The sequence below is a fragment of the Arabidopsis thaliana genome, assembly GCF_000001735.4.
Source record: "Arabidopsis thaliana chromosome 1 sequence".
Taxonomy (NCBI): Eukaryota; Viridiplantae; Streptophyta; class Magnoliopsida; order Brassicales; family Brassicaceae; genus Arabidopsis; species Arabidopsis thaliana.
Window position 1 is genome coordinate 19432242 of NC_003070.9, and position 18549 is coordinate 19450790.

General features: G+C 34.4%; 3 protein-coding genes and 1 pseudogene across 5 annotated transcripts; 2 read left to right on the forward strand and 2 right to left on the reverse strand.

The window, feature by feature from the left end:
- Positions 1-2238: 2238 nt before the first annotated feature.
- AT1G52190 (Major facilitator superfamily protein) lies at positions 2239-6790 on the forward strand. Its single transcript, NM_104099.4, has 4 exons — positions 2239-2526; positions 2619-2836; positions 4566-5125; positions 5484-6790. Exons 1-4 carry the CDS (start codon positions 2430-2432, stop codon positions 6430-6432), a joined length of 1824 nt encoding a protein of 607 aa, NP_175630.1. The 5' UTR covers positions 2239-2429; the 3' UTR covers positions 6433-6790.
- Positions 6791-7125: 335 nt separating this feature from the next.
- Positions 7126-9483, reverse strand: AT1G52191 (Thioesterase superfamily protein; the record flags this gene model as incomplete). The annotated part of the gene is made up of 4 exons (NM_001123996.2): positions 9152-9483; positions 8279-8360; positions 7779-7916; positions 7126-7314 (listed from the first exon to the last, which is right to left on the reverse strand). The coding sequence occupies exons 1-4, from the start codon at positions 9157-9159 to the stop codon at positions 7126-7128; spliced, it is 417 nt and encodes a 138-aa protein (NP_001117468.1). The 5' UTR covers positions 9160-9483.
- AT1G52200 (PLAC8 family protein) lies at positions 9395-11390 on the reverse strand. 2 transcript variants are annotated; one of them, NM_104100.5, is made up of 4 exons: positions 10968-11383; positions 10788-10859; positions 10485-10697; positions 9395-10118 (listed from the first exon to the last, which is right to left on the reverse strand). In NM_104100.5, exons 1-4 carry the CDS (start codon positions 11164-11166, stop codon positions 10030-10032), a joined length of 573 nt encoding a protein of 190 aa, NP_564602.1. In that variant the 5' UTR covers positions 11167-11383; the 3' UTR covers positions 9395-10029. The 2 variants fall into 2 exon arrangements, with proteins under 2 accessions (NP_564602.1, NP_001321964.1); NM_001333530.1 differs by having other exon boundaries at positions 9827-10697; positions 10968-11390.
- A 2558-nt stretch (positions 11391-13948) lies between these two features.
- On the forward strand, positions 13949-18292 carry AT1G52210 (annotated as a pseudogene; the record flags this gene model as incomplete). Its single annotated transcript has 1 exon — positions 13949-18292.
- Positions 18293-18549: the final 257 nt, after the last annotated feature.

Consider the following 18549-nt stretch of genomic DNA (forward strand, 5'->3'; position numbering starts at 1 on the left):
TTTTATATCGTTTTGGGTTGGGAAATAATCTATAAAAAAAACCAAATAGAAAAGCTGTTACAGTTTTGCTTAAGTTGGGCTTCTTAACAAACAAAATCTATAATATGAAAGTTTTTTTAAAGATCAGTTTATGTTTAGCTTCTTTCGGTTTATAGATGTAGATATTTTCTAGCATAAACATTAGACTAATGTGAGCTATGCCTATGAGTTTCTCGTAATTATTCGCAATTCTTTTTTTATCATCCCTTTATTAGTCTCTATATCTTCATTTCTTTCTTTCTTTCTTTTTTTTTCTCTTCATTTCACATTATATGAAGATGTTTTCTAACATAAAAACTTAAAATTACATAATCCGAATTAGATTGCTACGAGCTATGCATTTTCTTGTGATATTTCACAATTCTTTTTAGTAAAAATGTCTCATTCAGTGCTAAATCACCTCTAGGTTTTTTCCTCTTTTTTTGAATACCAATTCACCTATACGTTAGTTGTCATAAATACGTCTTTTCTAACGTTGGAGACTAATTGGAGTAGTTAAATTAAATGACTCGAACTACTACTACTATAGAGAATACTAGTTACTTAGGTATAATAACATATTATATATTTCTATCGAACTGAAAATAATTGAATAAGTTATAGTATATCCAAAAGAAAAATAGCTTTCAGAGTATCCGACACCCACGTGCAAGGGGAATGAATAAAGTCATAATAAATATTTTTCTCTTTAAGACTCCCACATTCATTCGCATCATTATCACTTTTTTTTATTCACCATTTTTTCAATGAATTGCATTATTGTATATTTACTTGAATACTTCCACACATTAGTTTACTAGGTTATGTTATAATATAACAAACACATACAGTTAATCGACAATGTGTAAGGATAAATTATTGAGCTAAATTTATTCATCAATGTATGAGTTTTTTCTGTCAGACTGTTTAATAAGATTGACTTATGATATGAATAAATGACTGATGGGTCGAAACCAGAATAAAAAGCTATTTTAATTATGATTGCACTAACTTTAACGTGTCCTTTATTTCTATAAAAGATAAAGAATAAATAATCAAGAAAAAAGTCCTTAACAGAAAAAAAAAAAAAAAGAGAAAAAGAAGTGAGAGACAGCGAAGAAAAGAAAAGCTGGTAACCTCATGGGATGTTTTGGCTTTGCTCAATTATTTCGAACTTTTGATATGATTTTGTTCCATTCCTTTTCATTAATCGGATGTGAAAGCTATCTACTTCGTTTATTGTATAAAGTGATGAAGAATTCTTACAATCTGAATGTGAAAAGTAAACAGTTCTTTGGCTATCAGGATTTGGAGCAGCGTTTAATGCGGCATGGAAACGGTGAACATCCGTGATCACTTTAAAAAAAACTATGGCATACACAAAACTTCTGTTTTAAAAATAAGCGTATAATTGGCAATGACAGAATTTAGCAAAAAATGATGATGATACAAATTAATGGTGATTGTGTGACGAAATTTGACAAATTAGTTAAGAGAATAAATGATAACAAAGATGACCGAACTAAAGATTTAGTTAATTAAAGATAACTCAAAATTATTGAATAACATGCATGCGATTTCTCTGGTTCACATATTCTTGAATAAGATTACAAAAAAAAAAAAAACTAATAGAACAAATGGATAATTAATTATCTGACGATTTAACAAGAACTATATTAATAAAGGTTATCAAAAGAATAATGTTTTGACTCGTAAAATTAAACTAGTCATATGTGAGCTATTTTGAAATATTCAAAGATTTACCTAGAATAAGAATTTATTGAGAATTATTTCACAAACTTAAGTTGTGATATTGGTTTGTTCGTCGCGTTTTTTGTTTCAACCAAATTTCACCCATTTAACCTGATTAAACTATTATATACTATAAATGTGAATTTTCTTATATTTTGGTTAACAAATTATATTATATTATATGGGTTAAAACTTGTGTAATAACGTAGCGATACCACTAACATAAAACAAAATATTAATTTTAGCTAGTGTAACAACAGTTTCAATAATATTTTCCCTTTGATGTAACTAAGCATATAATTTTAGCAACTATAACAACAGAAAATTCTATCCGAATAGCAAAAAGAATTATTGAAGTTGATGTCATTAATGTTAACACAGTCTAAATTAAAAATTATTTTCATAATTTATTATTTTTTCACTTAATGTTTTTTCCTCTTGTCCCCTATAGGCGTTAGTTACTAGTATTAATTGTCCACTCGTCGCGGAAATGTAACACACATTCCTCGCTCTCTCTCTCTCTCAAATCACTTGCAAAGACAAAGATCTTCCACTTCCTCTTCTTCTTCCTCTTCCTTTTTGCCTTTCTCTGTCTCCCTCTAGAGTCTCTTCTATATAAATATCACTAGATTTAGTGTTTGATCAAATCACATTCAACAATGGAGAACCCTCCCAATGAAACCGAGGCTAAGCAAATCCAAACCAATGAAGGCAAAAAAACAAAGGGTGGAATCATCACTATGCCTTTTATCATAGGTATAACTACATTTTCTTAAAATCTCCAATTCCATTTATTTTCTTGTAAAAATTCTTTAATTAATAATATTTGTTAATTTATTATGGTGAAGCTAACGAGGCGTTTGAGAAAGTGGCGAGTTATGGATTACTACCAAACATGATTATGTACTTAATCAGAGATTATAGATTTGGAGTAGCAAAAGGAACAAATGTGCTTTTCATGTGGTCTGCTGCATCAAATTTCACTCCTCTCTTGGGTGCTTTTCTCTCTGATTCCTATCTTGGTCGCTTCCTCACCATCTCCATTGCTTCTCTCTCCAGTTTCTTGGTAAATAATCTTCATCCTCTCTTCTCTGATTCTCCATTTACCAAACTGGTTTAACTTAACCAGTCGGTTTTTTGACACTTCTTTGATGATTATTTTTTTTGGAATTGAAATTTTGGGTTTATTTATCCGGTTTGGTGTGTGAAATACTTCTAAACCTGATGTGAAATTTTTGGTTTAGCTAGCTTTCATTAGTGTGAAATTCCACTACTTGTCATTTGACTGATAAGAATCCGTTACTGATTTCGAAAAACGGACAACTTCCTTTGAAAAAGTTCTTACCATGTATATACTTTTTCCGTTATATGATAGTATTTTATTACTGATAAGAGAAAAAGATATACTATTATCTTATATGAAAAGAATTTAATATTTTTACAACATCTAAAAATGAATTAATTGAAGGATGGTGGTACGAGGTTTTTTTCAGGTTATATTTTTATAAGAAAATTTCGAAAGTAATAATGGACCGGATTTTTTCATTTCCAACATATTCATCGTTACCATTGAATAGGTAGTTCTTTATTAATATTATATAATTTTCAGTTAGAAATATCTATTATATACTAGTATACAGTAATAATATATTGTACATTTTTAGCAATTTCACACTTTCTATGTGACTTGTGAGACATTTAGGACTCAACCTATGGAAAACATAGTTGCATTATTGGTTTCTTATGTTTGTGTTACACTAAATGTCATTTTTCAGATTAATTTCATAGCGTGCCAGTTCCATGTGTTCTGAATTTTCTACTAAAAAAACAAATAATTGCTAATTTAAAATGTCCTTGGCAAGTGGTGTGAGTGACCACAAATCGAAACCATAATTTCAGATGTGACAATATTCCATTTATAAGTATACTGCACTTCTAAAAATTGTGATTGCTTTGATTCATAAATAGTAACTTCAAATACTATATATAGACAGAGTTATAAAATTATATACAAGATATGTTTTATTTGTGACTTGTGTGTATACGCATGCATATAGGTTCAGTTTTTGGTCCGGTTAACATTCACTTCAGTTTTTCATAGAATTCCTTTGTCAGCAAGAATGATCAAGAACTTACCTGTGTTTATTTTTAATTTTGATTTACTTTCTTTTAACGAATTGTTTGAATAAACAACACCAAAACAGTTTTTATTCGAACCCAAATTTTTGTTACGATTTTTCTCGATTGAAATCTATGTAAACCGGATTGGACACAATTCTATTTCACAACGCATGACGTCTTTGAATTATTTTCGTTATGGGGCCAAGCTCGATTTTGTTTATAGGCTATATAGTATGTAGACGACACAGAGATAGGTGATAGGCTTAAGCAATTATTTTTGAACCGTGTCCATACTTTTTACAACTTGTCCGATTCTTGGGCGAAGTCGATAATGCAAATCAAATGTTTCAATTTCGTTACATGGATTGATTTGACATGTTGGTACAATTATTCATCTCAATCAAACAAAATTTAGTATAATTTTGGTAGGGTTAGTGACATATGACTTTACATTCGACCTACCAACGTGTGCTCATGTTCACGAGTTTGTTGCCGATATGAATAATGGATTTTTCTTCTTGGAAGTTTTTCTGTAATTAAGGATATAGAAACGTAGCATGTAATGTTTGTTAGTGTAACGACATGTAATGTTTTTTTAGCTTCCAGCTCAAATTAAATAGTGATTTATAGACCAAAGTAAATTAATTAATGATCATTGTTGATTCATACCACAGGGAATGGTGCTTTTATGGCTAACTGCAATGTTACCACAAGTGAAGCCATCGCCTTGCGATCCCACAGCAGCCGGAAGCCACTGTGGGTCTTCGACCGCATCTCAGCTGGCTCTTTTGTATTCCGCATTTGCCCTTATATCGATCGGGTCAGGCGGGATCAGACCATGTTCCTTAGCATTTGGAGCTGATCAACTAGACAACAAAGAGAACCCAAAAAATGAAAGAGTTCTCGAGAGTTTCTTTGGTTGGTACTACGCTTCCTCAGCTGTGGCGGTTCTCATCGCGTTCACGGGTATTGTATACATTCAGGAGCATCTCGGGTGGAAAATCGGGTTTGGAGTACCTGCGGTCCTCATGTTGATCGCTGCTTTGCTATTCATTCTTGCGTCTCCTCTCTATGTTACACGTGGTGTGACCAAGAGTCTCTTCACCGGTTTAGCTCAAGCGATTGTTGCAGCTTACAAGAAGAGGAAGCTAAGTCTACCAGATCATCATGACTCCTTTGATTGTTATTATCACATGAAAGATTCTGAAATCAAAGCTCCAAGTCAAAAGTTGAGGTAAAACTACTATATATACATGTACTTCTTAAGTCTCCTGAGTTTTGATTACTTTACAAGCAAGAAAGACCATACGCTCTTGATTAGGTTTATTGAAGAAAGCTTGCTATACAAGAAACATGATCAATGCATTTTTCTCACTTTTGATATTTACTATCATAGGTTTTGAAAAATTCTTGGTACAAGAGAAATATAATGCTCTCTCTTTACTTGGATAATATATCTTGATCAGGTTTTTTGAACAAACCCTGTGATATTGTCCTGTTTATATTTTGATTCTCTCTTGATTAAGTTCTTAAACGAGCTTTGTTAATTGTTATACAAGAGACATGATAGATTTTAATTTTCTCTTGGTTAGGTTTTTGAATAAAGCTTGTTTAATAAGTAACCGTGAGGAGGAGATTGGGTCAGATGGGTTTGCTTTGAATCCATGGAGGCTATGTACAACAGACAAAGTAGAGGAGCTTAAGGCATTGATCAAAGTCATACCCATATGGTCCACAGGTATAATGATGTCCATAAACACTAGCCAAAGTTCGTTTCAGTTACTGCAAGCGACTTCCATGGACAGGCGTCTGAGCCGCCATGGTTCAAGCTTTCAAGTTCCAGCTGGATCATTCGGTATGTTCACAATCATAGCTCTAGCCCTATGGGTCATTCTATATGACCGTGCGGTTATCCCATTAGCTTCCAAGATCCGAGGCAGACCTTTTAGACTTAGCGTTAAGCTAAGAATGGGATTAGGATTATTCATGTCATTCTTAGCAATGGCAATTTCCGCAATGGTTGAAAGCTTCAGAAGGAAAAAAGCTATAAGCCAAGGATATGCAAACAATTCAAATGCTGTGGTAGACATCTCAGCAATGTGGCTTGTGCCACAATATGTTCTACATGGTTTAGCAGAGGCTCTTACCGCAATAGGACAGACTGAGTTTTTCTACACCGAGTTTCCTAAAAGTATGTCTAGCATCGCGGCTTCTCTCTTCGGTTTAGGAATGGCTGTGGCTAGTCTATTGGCAAGCGTGGTCCTCAATGCGGTCAATGAACTAACTTCTAGAAATGGTAAAGAGAGTTGGGTTTCAGACAACATTAACAAGGGTCACTACAACTATTACTATTGGGTACTCGCGATAATGAGCTTCATCAATGTGATCTACTACGTGATATGTAGCTGGTCGTATGGTCCTTTGGTCGACCAGGTAAGGAATGGTAGGGTTAATGGTGTGAGAGAGGAAGAGGAGTTGATTGACATTGTTGGCAAAGGATTCGAGAAGGAAGATCTAAGTCCAGTTGTTAAAACCAATTAAGGAACAATAGGTCTTGCAAGCTTGTATTTTGTTTATAAAGGGAGCGATAAACTATAGGAAATGATATTTTATTGCATTGGTGTGTGGTGTTATTAAGTGTTAATTAAAGTCTATATAGATTTGTAATTAGATTGAATTATGTGTTTGGGTTTTCATTAGGGTTTTTGATGAAAAGGTAATGGTTTTTGGTTGTATACAAGCCAAAGTGTTTGTTGTATTTTTTTTTTTCGTGTTATTGCAATTCAAGGAGTCTTGTGTATATATTTTGGTTATCTTCTTTGTATATCAGACGAAGTCTAAAAAATGAAAAAACATGAATTTTTGTTTCTTTCTTATTTTGGAAGTTATTGTAATTAAAAATGTAAGCGTACCTATTTAATTCATTAGATCACAACATCTTATAAATAGCAAATTTTTATACCATACAATAAAACGGACTACTAAAATCCATGATAATCTTCACCCCTTACCAAAAAAAAACAAAATCCATGGCAATTCATAGTCATACCACTTGCATTGCTTCACCATGACACCATATCTAGAATTAGTAACGTAACATATATCATCGACACTAAAATTTGGTTTGATGATAAAGCCATTTATATGATAAGAGTCATAAGACTGATCGACATCCAAATTACATTATCTTACATACCACTTTGCATGCTTAGGACATGCTTCATGAGAGATACATTAAAGCTTGCTAACTTGATCAACACCATTGTGTTTGACATTTAGGCTAAATGGTGTCTTCAACAGGCTCATCCATAGTCTACCTGTGGCAATGAGTTCTTCTTCGTATTCTCTTCGAATCTCAATTATTGCTGAGTTTAGGTTCTCTGATCTCTTCCCTACCACTCTTGCTTCTATCTTTATTTCTTCCTAGATTTATTCACCACATTAAAATATATATACTGGGTGGAAAACGGTGCATGTTTCTATCAAATTAGATATATATACAGTATGTCCATAATAGTTCAATCAACACAAAGCAACGAAAATCAAACTTTTTTTATCCCATATATAAGAGTAAACAACTGTTCATCGAAAAAGTAGAAATAAAACGAGTTTTTTTTTGTCGTAAAAAACCTCAAGTAAGTAATTGATCAATATATATATATATATATATATATTTCTTTTTCTAACATTTTTAAACTAAATGATATTTTGTTTAAAAATTAAATCCGTAACCAAGCCGGACTGACAGACTCTATCAAACCTAACCAAAAGAAAATCAGTTATAATTTATCAAAATAATATTTTGTGAGTTTCCTTATACGTTATGAAAATGCTAGTATAATTTTAAAACTATCTGATCAAATATTAGCATAATTAAGAGGTCGAACTTGAATCTTGGCTGTCGAGTATAACGAATAGTTGAGATCAACTGAGGTATGGGATCCTCCAGCCGAGTAGATCGCGATGGCTCCCATCAACTCCATCAGAACCCCAATCGCTGCAGTGTGTAAGGTCCCGTCTTCATTCTGAATATAACCGTATAATACAATTATGGCATTCGTCAATACTATGACCAAAAACAATGTTTTGTCATCAAAGATACTTTATTACATAAATTTTTTATTTATTTTAAAATACCGTATCATGTAATAAACTGATACTAGAACATATTGCTTAAATGTCCTCGGATATTGTTTTGTTCTCCCTAGCTTATAAGAGTAATAATGCACATTGAAAAGAAAAAACATTAAAAAGGGTAGAATAAATTTACCACCAAAAGCAATTAAAACATTAAAATCATATGAAGGAAAAACATAAACACCAGCAAATGAAAAGAACACAGAAAACAAAACAAAAAACTAACAGAAAAAGGGTAGAATAAATTTACCAAAACATGATGCGTTACTGTCAATTTACACCGTACGATCCCTCTTCCAACATGGATGACTTGAAGGCCTTCGAGGATGAAACTTGGAAAGTGAGAATGGCTTTAATTAAGGCTGAAAATATATATAGAATCGAAAATATATCTTACATTCAGTTGATATTGTTATCCAACAAAACAGAAGATTCAGTTAATATATCATATAAAATTATGAATTCTAAATTTTTTGGAACATATATCAATTCTAAAAGTCGTAGAACATATAAAATGTATAGAATATATAATCTAAAATTTGTAGAAGTTATTCGAAATATATAAAAAAACTTATTCTAAACTTTGCATATGGAATCTCAACAATCTAAAAGCTATTTATTTTCGATATAATCACAAAATTTATTCTTTAAATTTTCTTCATATATCAAAGTGTTTTTTCAAAAAATCTCTCTTAAAACTGGTTTAAATTTTGTTTTAATACTAATAAGTGACAATTTAGTTTTTAAAAAAAATGTATAGAAACAATTCCAATTTTAAACATCTTTTATTTTCCAATTTTCCCAAAAATATATATATATATATATATATATATATATATATATATATATTTCCCTGAAAATCTATCTTAGATTTAGTTATTAATCATTGAATCCGCTATTAACGCACTAGCTTTTGGCCCTTTTTCTCAAGTATGGTAAGAAAAAAGAAGCTTGGTCCTTATTCGACGAGGTTTTGTATAGCGAGGAAATGAAAAATATGGGTGAATATACGCTAAATATCATGGTGAATGAGTGTTTCAAGATAGGTCGGTTTGACCAGGCAATCCAAATTTTCTACAAGACGAAAGCATTAAAGCTGAAGAATCCAGATGTTACATGTTACAGAAACATTATCACAACGCTTAACAAGCAAGGGGTATTGTTTGAAGCAGAGTACTTTTTTGAAGAAATGTGTTCAGACAGATTGGTGCCTCCTGATGTTTTTACATACACAACAATGATTGATGCATATCTAAAAGCCGGGAAAACTGAAGATGCTCTTCGAATATCAAACAAGATGGTTGATGCATTTCTAGGCCAGGTTGCTTGGCTTGCTTGCCTCTAAGATTACATTGTTTTGTTTCTTTCTTCTTTTCCTGGTGTTTCCTCTAAACAGCTATTTAGAAAGGATAATTTATAGTTTTGCCAACAGACTTTTTTTCATGGACTCCATTCACAATATATCCTTTTGTAAGTTTTTTCTTTCTTTCTTGGAAGATACTTTCTTTTTTTGTCAACAGAAAAAAACTTCAATGCAAAACAGAGACGAAAACTAGAGAAAGTCAAAATCAAAATATGGATTCTCAAAACACTTGAACTTTCTCGGAAGATCCCTCTAAGATTGTTTATATGAACAGATATAAATAATAATAGTTTGAAAACTGAAACCTTAAGATATTTTCGACTTTTGATCCATAATCTTTTTGATGATTAAAACAGGTTTAACTAGTCTTTTCTATATAGTCCAAACTCGTAACTTTGAAAAAAAATATTACACTAATGTAATTATCGAAATTCATTTTTCTAACACAAATATACCTTTTTATTGCTATTCAAAAGAATACAGATGTAATTATTCTATAAGATAGCTACCACAAAACGAAAAGAAAAATATTATCAATCTCACACTTGCATTGCAAATTTTAATATAGCACACTTTCATTGTACAATGGTCCACAAATAATGTTTTAATAAATATGGAAGTCAACTAAAATCAAATGTTTACTTAGACATATATTGATTTGTAGGAGCAAAACTTGGTGCTTCTCTCTCATATTGTCCTTGTCCTTGAGCAAGTATCCCATTCCAACCTGCAATTATAAACAAAAGTTTTACACAATTTCAAAATTTATAAATACATATCATTTTTGATTATTAAGAAATTTCTCTGTGTTTGGTTAATATTATCAATAGATTCGAAAACAGATTAATATATCATATAGTTGTGATGGATCTACAAATTGAAAACCATGCATTTCTATGCACATATGTTTATACTCAAATCTTGTTATATAACTATGATCGGAGTTCATGCATGTTTATACTATAAAAATCATAAATGATATAACCAAATAGTTTTCCGGTAATCGATTAAACTCACCACACTTGAACACTTATATCAAATAAAATTCCTGGACCATAAATATAGATTTGTATCTGACGTTTTGAGTTAGTACCTAGAGAAGGATCAAGATTCCTAATCTTGAGCTCTCTGTATTCTTGACAAAGAGAGCAACAAGGGCATAGGACATGACTGGCACAATCTGAATATGGAGCTTCCACAAGATTAAATTTTCTCCTCATTTTTTCTCTATACTTTGATCCCATCACCCAGTGAGAGCATAAAGCCGGCATCATCAATAAGTACATGAAAGTTCCAAGAGGACAAGCTGCATAAACAACGCAATATTTGCTATTAAAAACATCATATTTAATGAAGAATCTGATTTCGGTTTCAAATTGTGTAAAGCAGAACATACTCATCTCTCCTTCATCCATCACTTCTGCTATTTGTCCAAATGTTACACAAGGTACAATTGTGGTCAAAACGGCTGCACAACAAAGTTTTTAAAGATTAGTGAGTCAATTAAATTATGAATCTCTTGCAAGAAATATAAATATCTATAATCTCGTTTAAAAGTGTATTTGGGATACAATACCATTGGCTTGGTCTGCTTGACAATCAAACAAACCAGTGCTCCATGGCCTCCCAACAGATAGGTTAACATTAGCTTGCTGATAATTCGGCGGCGCGAATTGACTCACGGGAACTCTGGTTCGCTGGTTCGGTGTACCGGGTTGCTGAACCGGTAAACCGTTGTTTGAATCCTCCTCGGATGGAGTAGTGACACGACCCATTGGTTGATATGTTAAGTGTAGCAAGCTAGTTTTGACGTGAAGGGTTGATTTATAGGAGAATTTGAGAAGGAGAAGGATTCTATATTTCCTTAAGCCATGAAATTAATCAAATAATATTCAATAGAAAAATTGAGTTTTTCTTTTGATTTAACGAATAAACTTCTATGCTGAAAAGAAAGAAGAAATTTTGAATGACGTAGTTCACATTTAAGTTTTGACTTTTCAACGGTCGATATGTTTAAAGTCAATGGATACCCATAATAATACTGAGTAAAGGTCTCAATCAAAGTCAACGTCTCGAACCTATCCTTTTGATAATTTATTTTCTAAAACAAGTTGCAAGGAAAAACAAATTAATTAGATTCATTAGTATACTCATCAATACATAGTATATATATATATATATATATATATATATATAATATTTTGGTACAAGTAGTGTTTTGGATAGATACCAATTTTTTTTTTTTATATAGAAAAATATCTATTTTTGTCAACACTCAAAATTTAATCGGAAACTTATGAATTCCATTTTGGATGTTCTGGATATAAAATATCTATTTTTGCCAATAGGGATTGACCATTCCACTTTGTCAACTTCTTTCCTTGTAATTGCAGCAAGTGTTTAAACTTATAATCAAATTAAGTATGAGGAGAAGATACATGAAAATCGTATATAGAGAAGAGAAATGTCAATATTTTATACATCTTCACAAATAAATAGACTATAACAACTTTTATTTTTATCAAATATTACAAAGATGCCATTATTATCATCTAATGTTTTTCTTTTAGTAGGTTAAGTTTGATTACCATAATTGTATATTTTAAGATATAATTAAGATATATATTTACATATATTATTGTGGGGGTGATTTCCAACATGATTAATTATAAGATATCATACATCACCTACATGACCATTATAAGATATCATACATCACCTACATGACTAACATAAATCAAATTTAGACAGGGCTATCTTGGTAGATCCGGCCTTTAACACAAAGTTACAAACAAAGACATTGGGGTAGCAATATTTAAAATTTGTATCATAATTGGTTAAAAAACCTAAAAGACATGAAGAAATTATGTCAAAACAGATGGGGTCAATCAATTAATTAACCGCATTAGACTTGAAAAAATTGTGTCAAACAGATTTATTCAAAAGCATGTAAATGGAGATTAGACCATCAAGATTTAAAGCTTAGATTATTGAAGCTAACATCCAAATGAGATAGAAAGCTTGAGATTCTTCAGAGAAATTATGGGATTAAACTGGTCTAAGGATCATTAACTTTCGTGTACACGTCGTTTTGGTGGCAGGTTTCTCAAGGTGGGCAGAACCAGAGAAACGGTAATATCTCTACCAACTGTAATTGAGCAACAAGATTAGGTTTCAAGCAGAAACAATGGTTTGATTATGTATGAGACAGATGTTCATGATCAATTTTTATGATTAGTTTAAGAGAGAGCTTACCAGGTAATATATGAGATTAAGGATTGGATGATCCATCATATCATGGGTTTCTTCCTCGTAGAAAGCAGCGAAGCATATCTAAACCATATTAAATGAATAAACCTTTGGTTAGTTGTCCAGTCTAAAATTTAAACCAAGAAGGTAAGGATTAATAGATATCAAGATAAACATGTGTATGTGTGTGTGTCTCTACCAAGATACAACGGATGAGGAAACATGTAAAGCAAATTGTTGTCACATAACCAACCATACATAAGAGAGAAAGAGTGTGAAGAGTCAAGAAGCGTCATATTGTAAATATTGATTGGTTATGATTTTGTACAATTTGATGTTTCACCTCTTTCATCTTTTTTGCTATGCCCTTTAAATTCTACTAGAAACCGATCCAACATTAGGCTGCCAAAAGATAGACATAATACAAGGATAAGAAATCAAGCTCTTTTTTGATAAACCAATGCATGCCATGATCATTTTAAATGGTACGTAGATGTACTCGGCTTTAGCACCAAGAGGGAATCTAGTCTATCCATGCATTAGCGGGGTGAACTAGAATGCAAGCAAGATGAGCATATTTACATTCTAATGTCAAATGTAGTATATATTCAAGTAGCGACAGATTACCTTCTACCATAACGTAAAAATCCAAAGGCGACGAACAATGAAACACCTAGAATTATGTTATATTCACAAGAGAGTTGAGACAGCTAAAGTACCATATATGATATAGCAAGACAAATATATACTTTTGGTGAAATTGGATGGAACCAAATTACATGCTAAGAACATCATAGGTAGGATTAGCATAACTCGACTTCCACATCCGAAGCAACCAAAGAGATATCTAAAAGTAAAGTTATACATACAAAATTACATTTTGAATTTTCACAAACTTCTTATAGATTTTACAAACAAAATTATACGATATAACAATATACCTGAACTACATAGACAATTGCATTAATTGTGAAGAAGATTGGCTTTAGTCCATCAGTGGATTCTGCATGCCCCTATCCAGTCATGGTGTTTAATTGTTGAATTTCTGTTTTGTTGTTTCATTCTTTATTGATCTCTGAATTACTGTATGACCCAGTGTTTTTAATTCGTAGTTTAAATCGTTTATTTCTTTGCATTTTTATATACAATTATGAAAACAAAACAAATATCATTTATGCTTTACATAAAAACGAGTCTCACAAATCTTTAGAGCATCAGACGTGGTTCTTATGAATCGACCGCATATTTATTGTCTTACGATTAATTGTATCATGTTACTACTCCAGCAATTAATTAGTATCATATCTGGTTTCAGAACAAGAAAACATAATTTTAAAACTTTAATCTGAATTCCATCCCCATTAAACGCACATTACTCACTTGAAGATATTGTGTCATATTATTATTCAAAAGCAAGTGATCATCCGGGACATGTCATCTCCCATCCACTTCTCCGAGGTGATAACTATGAAGAATGGGCTATCAACTTGGAGACTGCTCTTGCCTCGAGAAAGAAGTTTGGTTTTCTCGATGGTCGAATTTCGAAGCCAGAAGAAGACTCTTCCGACTTTGATGATTGGAAATCAATCAACGCCCTCTTGGTCTCATGGATCAAGATGACAATCGAACCGAATCTGCGCTCCAACATCTCACACAAACCTGTTGCGCGTGACTTGTGGGAACATATCAAGAAACATTTTTGCGTTTCGAACGGTCCTCGTGTACAACAACTACGCAAGGAGTTATCGAATTGTCGTCAGGATGGTCTCTCGATTGAGACATACTACGGCAAACTAACAAAGTTGTGGGACAACATGGATGCTTGTCGACCACGTATTGTGTGTACTTGTGGAAAGTGCATATGTGATTGTCTTGCCGTGTTGGAGACGCTAAGGGAACACGACAAGGTTCATGATTTTCTCATGGGACTTGATGAATCAGCCTATGGCACTGTCCGCTCGTCTCTTTTGATTCAAGAACCTTTACCAAGTCTTGAGTATGTATACCTTAAGGTGACTCAAGATGAGGATTCTCGCTCTCACAAGCAAGTCAGTGACTCTCGACCCGACGGGATGGTGTTTGCAGCACAACACGCGTCTCGTGTACGACCCGGGGAAAGATCTTCTTCGACAACCGTGTGTACCAACTGTGGGAGAACTGGTCACATGGCAGAAAGCTGTTTTCAGATTCTTGGGTTTCCAGAATGGTGGGGAGATAGGCCTCGTAATCAAAACGGACGTGGTTGTGGTACTAAATCCAATGGATCTGGACGTGGCGGTGGAGTTGTTGCACGAGATAATGTTGCTCAGGGAGCATCGTCATCAGAAGTTGTTCATGCCAATGTTGCTATCACAGATGCCGATCGTGCGGCTGTGCTCAATCTCACCGACGAACAGTGGATAAGTGTCAAACGGGCCATAAATGCAACTAAAGGAAACTCCGATGAGCAACTCTCTGGTAAGTCTTCCTCTACTTCGTGGATTTTGGATACAGGTGCGACAAATCATTTGACATGCCGCCGTGATATACTTGAAAATGTTAGAAAATCGACTTCGACTCCAATTATTCTTGCTGATAATCGGATTGTGATGGGTGACATGGTTGGTTCTGTGACATTGAATAAACACTTGAAGTTACACAATGTGTTTTATATTGAAGATTTGGGTTTTGATTTGATCTCTGTTACTCAGTTGATGGAGGAGAATGATTGTGTAATGCAGTTGAGTGTTCCATTTTGTGTTCTTCAGGACCGCACTACGAGGACGCTGATTGGAGTAGGTAAGCCCTCTGGAGGGTTGGTCTATTTTCGAAGCACGGAGGTTGCTGTTGCGGTGAAGGGTGTTCCAAAACAATCTTTGGAGTTGTGGCATCAACGCTTAGGGCATCCGTCTTTGAAAGTAGTCGAGTCTTTACCGGATTTTGTTTTTTCTAGTCATAAGGATTTTTCGAATAAGGCGTGTGACGTTTGTATCCGCGCTAAGCAAACTAGTTCTTCTTTTCCGATAAGCAATAATAAGACTACTGAGATTTTTGAGATGATTCATTGTGATATTTGGGGTCCTTACTGTGAACCTTCTTCTTCTGGAGCACGATATTTCTTGACAATTGTTGACGATTACTCTCGTGGTACTTGGCTTTATCTTATGAAGAATAAAAGTGACACTCAAACAAAGCTTCGTGATTTTATTGCTTTGGTTGATAGGCAATTTGGCAAGAAAGTTCGTGTTCTAAGAAGTGATAATGGTGGTGAATTCTTGTCACTCACATCTTATTTTCTTGCATCTGGTATTGTCCATGAAACGAGTTGTGTGGGTACTCCTCAGCAAAACGGTCGCGTTGAGCGTAAACACCGTCATCTCTTGAATGTTGCACGAGCAATTATGTTTCAAGGATCTCTTCCTATTCAGTTTTGGGGAGAGTGTGCGTTGAATGCGGCTTACCTTATTAATCGGACTCCTTCGATGGTTCTTAATGGAAAGACTCCATACAAGGTTCTCTTTGGGAAACGTCCTTCTTATGATCATCTTCGAACCATTGGTTGTTTATGCTATATACATAATCAAGATCATCATGGAGATAAGTTTGCTAGTCGCAGCCGCAAATGTGTTTTTGTTGGATATCCATATGCTAAGAAGGGTTGGCGTGTGTATGATCTCGAGAAAGAAATTTTTTGTGTGTCACGAGACGTGGTCTTTGATGAAGGGATTTTTCCATTTCATAATGATTTGAATCCGCTTCCACTCACTTTGGATACCACGTCTTCACTCACACCTTTCTATTCCGACGATGATGATGATGACAATGGTCCAACGACATGCTCCGTCTCGGTTCCACCGGTTCCTGTTATCCCACTTCGTGTTGCACCAATATCTTTAGCAGATTCCGGTTCGAAAGTTGATTTGCCTAATGATGATTTGGTTCTACCAGATTCTGCTTCTACTACTCCACTACCAACGGATCCAAAACCTACTCGTGAACGACGTCAACCTGCTTACCTTGCCGATTACGAAACGACGTTTCTATGTGGTTCATCATCGACTCCGTATCCGATTAGTGATGTCCTCACTGATGCTCGTTTTTCATCAGCTCACAAAGCTTTTCTTACAGCTATTACATTAGCTCATGAACCGGCAACTTATGCAGAAGCTTTTGCAGACCCAAAATGGCGTGATGCCACGAAAGAAGAGATTGATGCTCTTGTCTTGAATCACACATGGGATATTGAAGATTTACCACTAGGAAAAGTTGCGATTGGTTCCAAGTGGGTCTTCAAGGTTAAGCATCGCTAGGACAGTGGAACGGTACAAGACTCGGTTAGTTGCTTTAGGAAACCGACAGAAAGAGGGCATTGATTTTGATGAGACATTTGCTCCGGTTGCGAAAATGACTTCGGTTCGTATATTTTTATCGATTGTGGCTGCTCGGAATTGGGAGGTGCACCAAATGGATGTTCATAATGCGTTCTTACATGGTGATCTCGAAGAAGAGGTCTACATGAAGTTACCGCCAGGATACTTTGCCCAACACAAAGGTAAAGTGTGTCGTCTTCGAAAGTCATTGTATGGCTTGAAACAAGCTCCACGATGTTGGTTTGCAAAATTTGCAACAGCACTTAAAAATTATGGTTTTCAACAATCATATTCCGATTACTCTTTGTTTTCATTCAACCGTGATGGTGTGTCTTTATACGTTTTGGTCTACGTTGATGACTTGATTGTTACTGGAAACTCCACTACGGCGATAAGTGAGTTTAAGCAGTATCTTGATTCATGCTTTCACATGAAGGATCTTGGTCTTTTGAAGTATTTCTTGGGTATCGAGGTTGCTAGAAGCCCCGATGGTATTTACTTATGTCAACGGAAGTATGTTCTTGATATTCTTCAAGACACGTTTCTTCTTGGAGCACAACCATCAGGTTTTCCCATTGAGCAAAACCATACTCTTGCTTCTGCTACCGGTTCGTTTCTAACAGATCTAGCATCTTATCGTCGTCTTGTTGGTCGGCTCGTTTATCTTAATGTCACTAGACAGGACCTTGCATACTCGGTTCGTGTTCTCACTCAATTCATGCAGAAACCACGTGAAGAACATTGGACAGCGGCACTACGTGTTGTTCGTTATCTCAAAGGAACTCCGGGACAAGGTGTTCTCTTACGAGCTAATTCTGATCTTCACATATACGGGTGGTGTGACTCTGATTTCTCTGGCTGCCCTCGTTCGCGTCGCTCTTTAACAGGGTGGTTTGTTCAGCTCGGTCAATCTCCAGTATTATGGCGAACTAAGAAACAAAAGGTTGTTAGTATGTCTTCAGCTGAGGCCGAATATCGTGCTATGTCACTTACTGCACGAGAGTTGGTTTGGTTGCAAGCTTTGCTTGAAGATCTTGCTGTGTTTCTCTCTCGCCCAATGACGTTGTATTGTGATAGTACAGCAGCTATCCATATTGCGGCCAATCCAGTTTTCTACGAACGTACGAAGCATATCGAACGAGACTGTCATTTTGTTCGCGAAAAAGTTCAGAATGGTACTATTGCCACAGTTCATGTTTCAACGACTACTCAGCTTGCGGACATTTTCACTAAGGCATTGGGAAGTCGGGAGTTTGATGTTTTTCGGGACAAGTTGGGCATTGAGGATCTCCATGCTCCAACTTGAGGGAGGGTATTGAGAATATCTTTGATATTCTCATATCTTAGTAAATATTCTCTATACATATATGTTGTAACTAGTTAAGGGATATTCGATTAGGTTTTATGCACATACTCTCTTGTATAAATAGAAGGCTCAGCCTCCGTTAATAAACAACACATTATTCAGAATCGTTTTCTCAATGAAGAGGACCAGAGAAAATGGTATTAACTCTACCAACTGTAATTAAGCAACATTAGGTTTCAAGCAGAAACAATGGT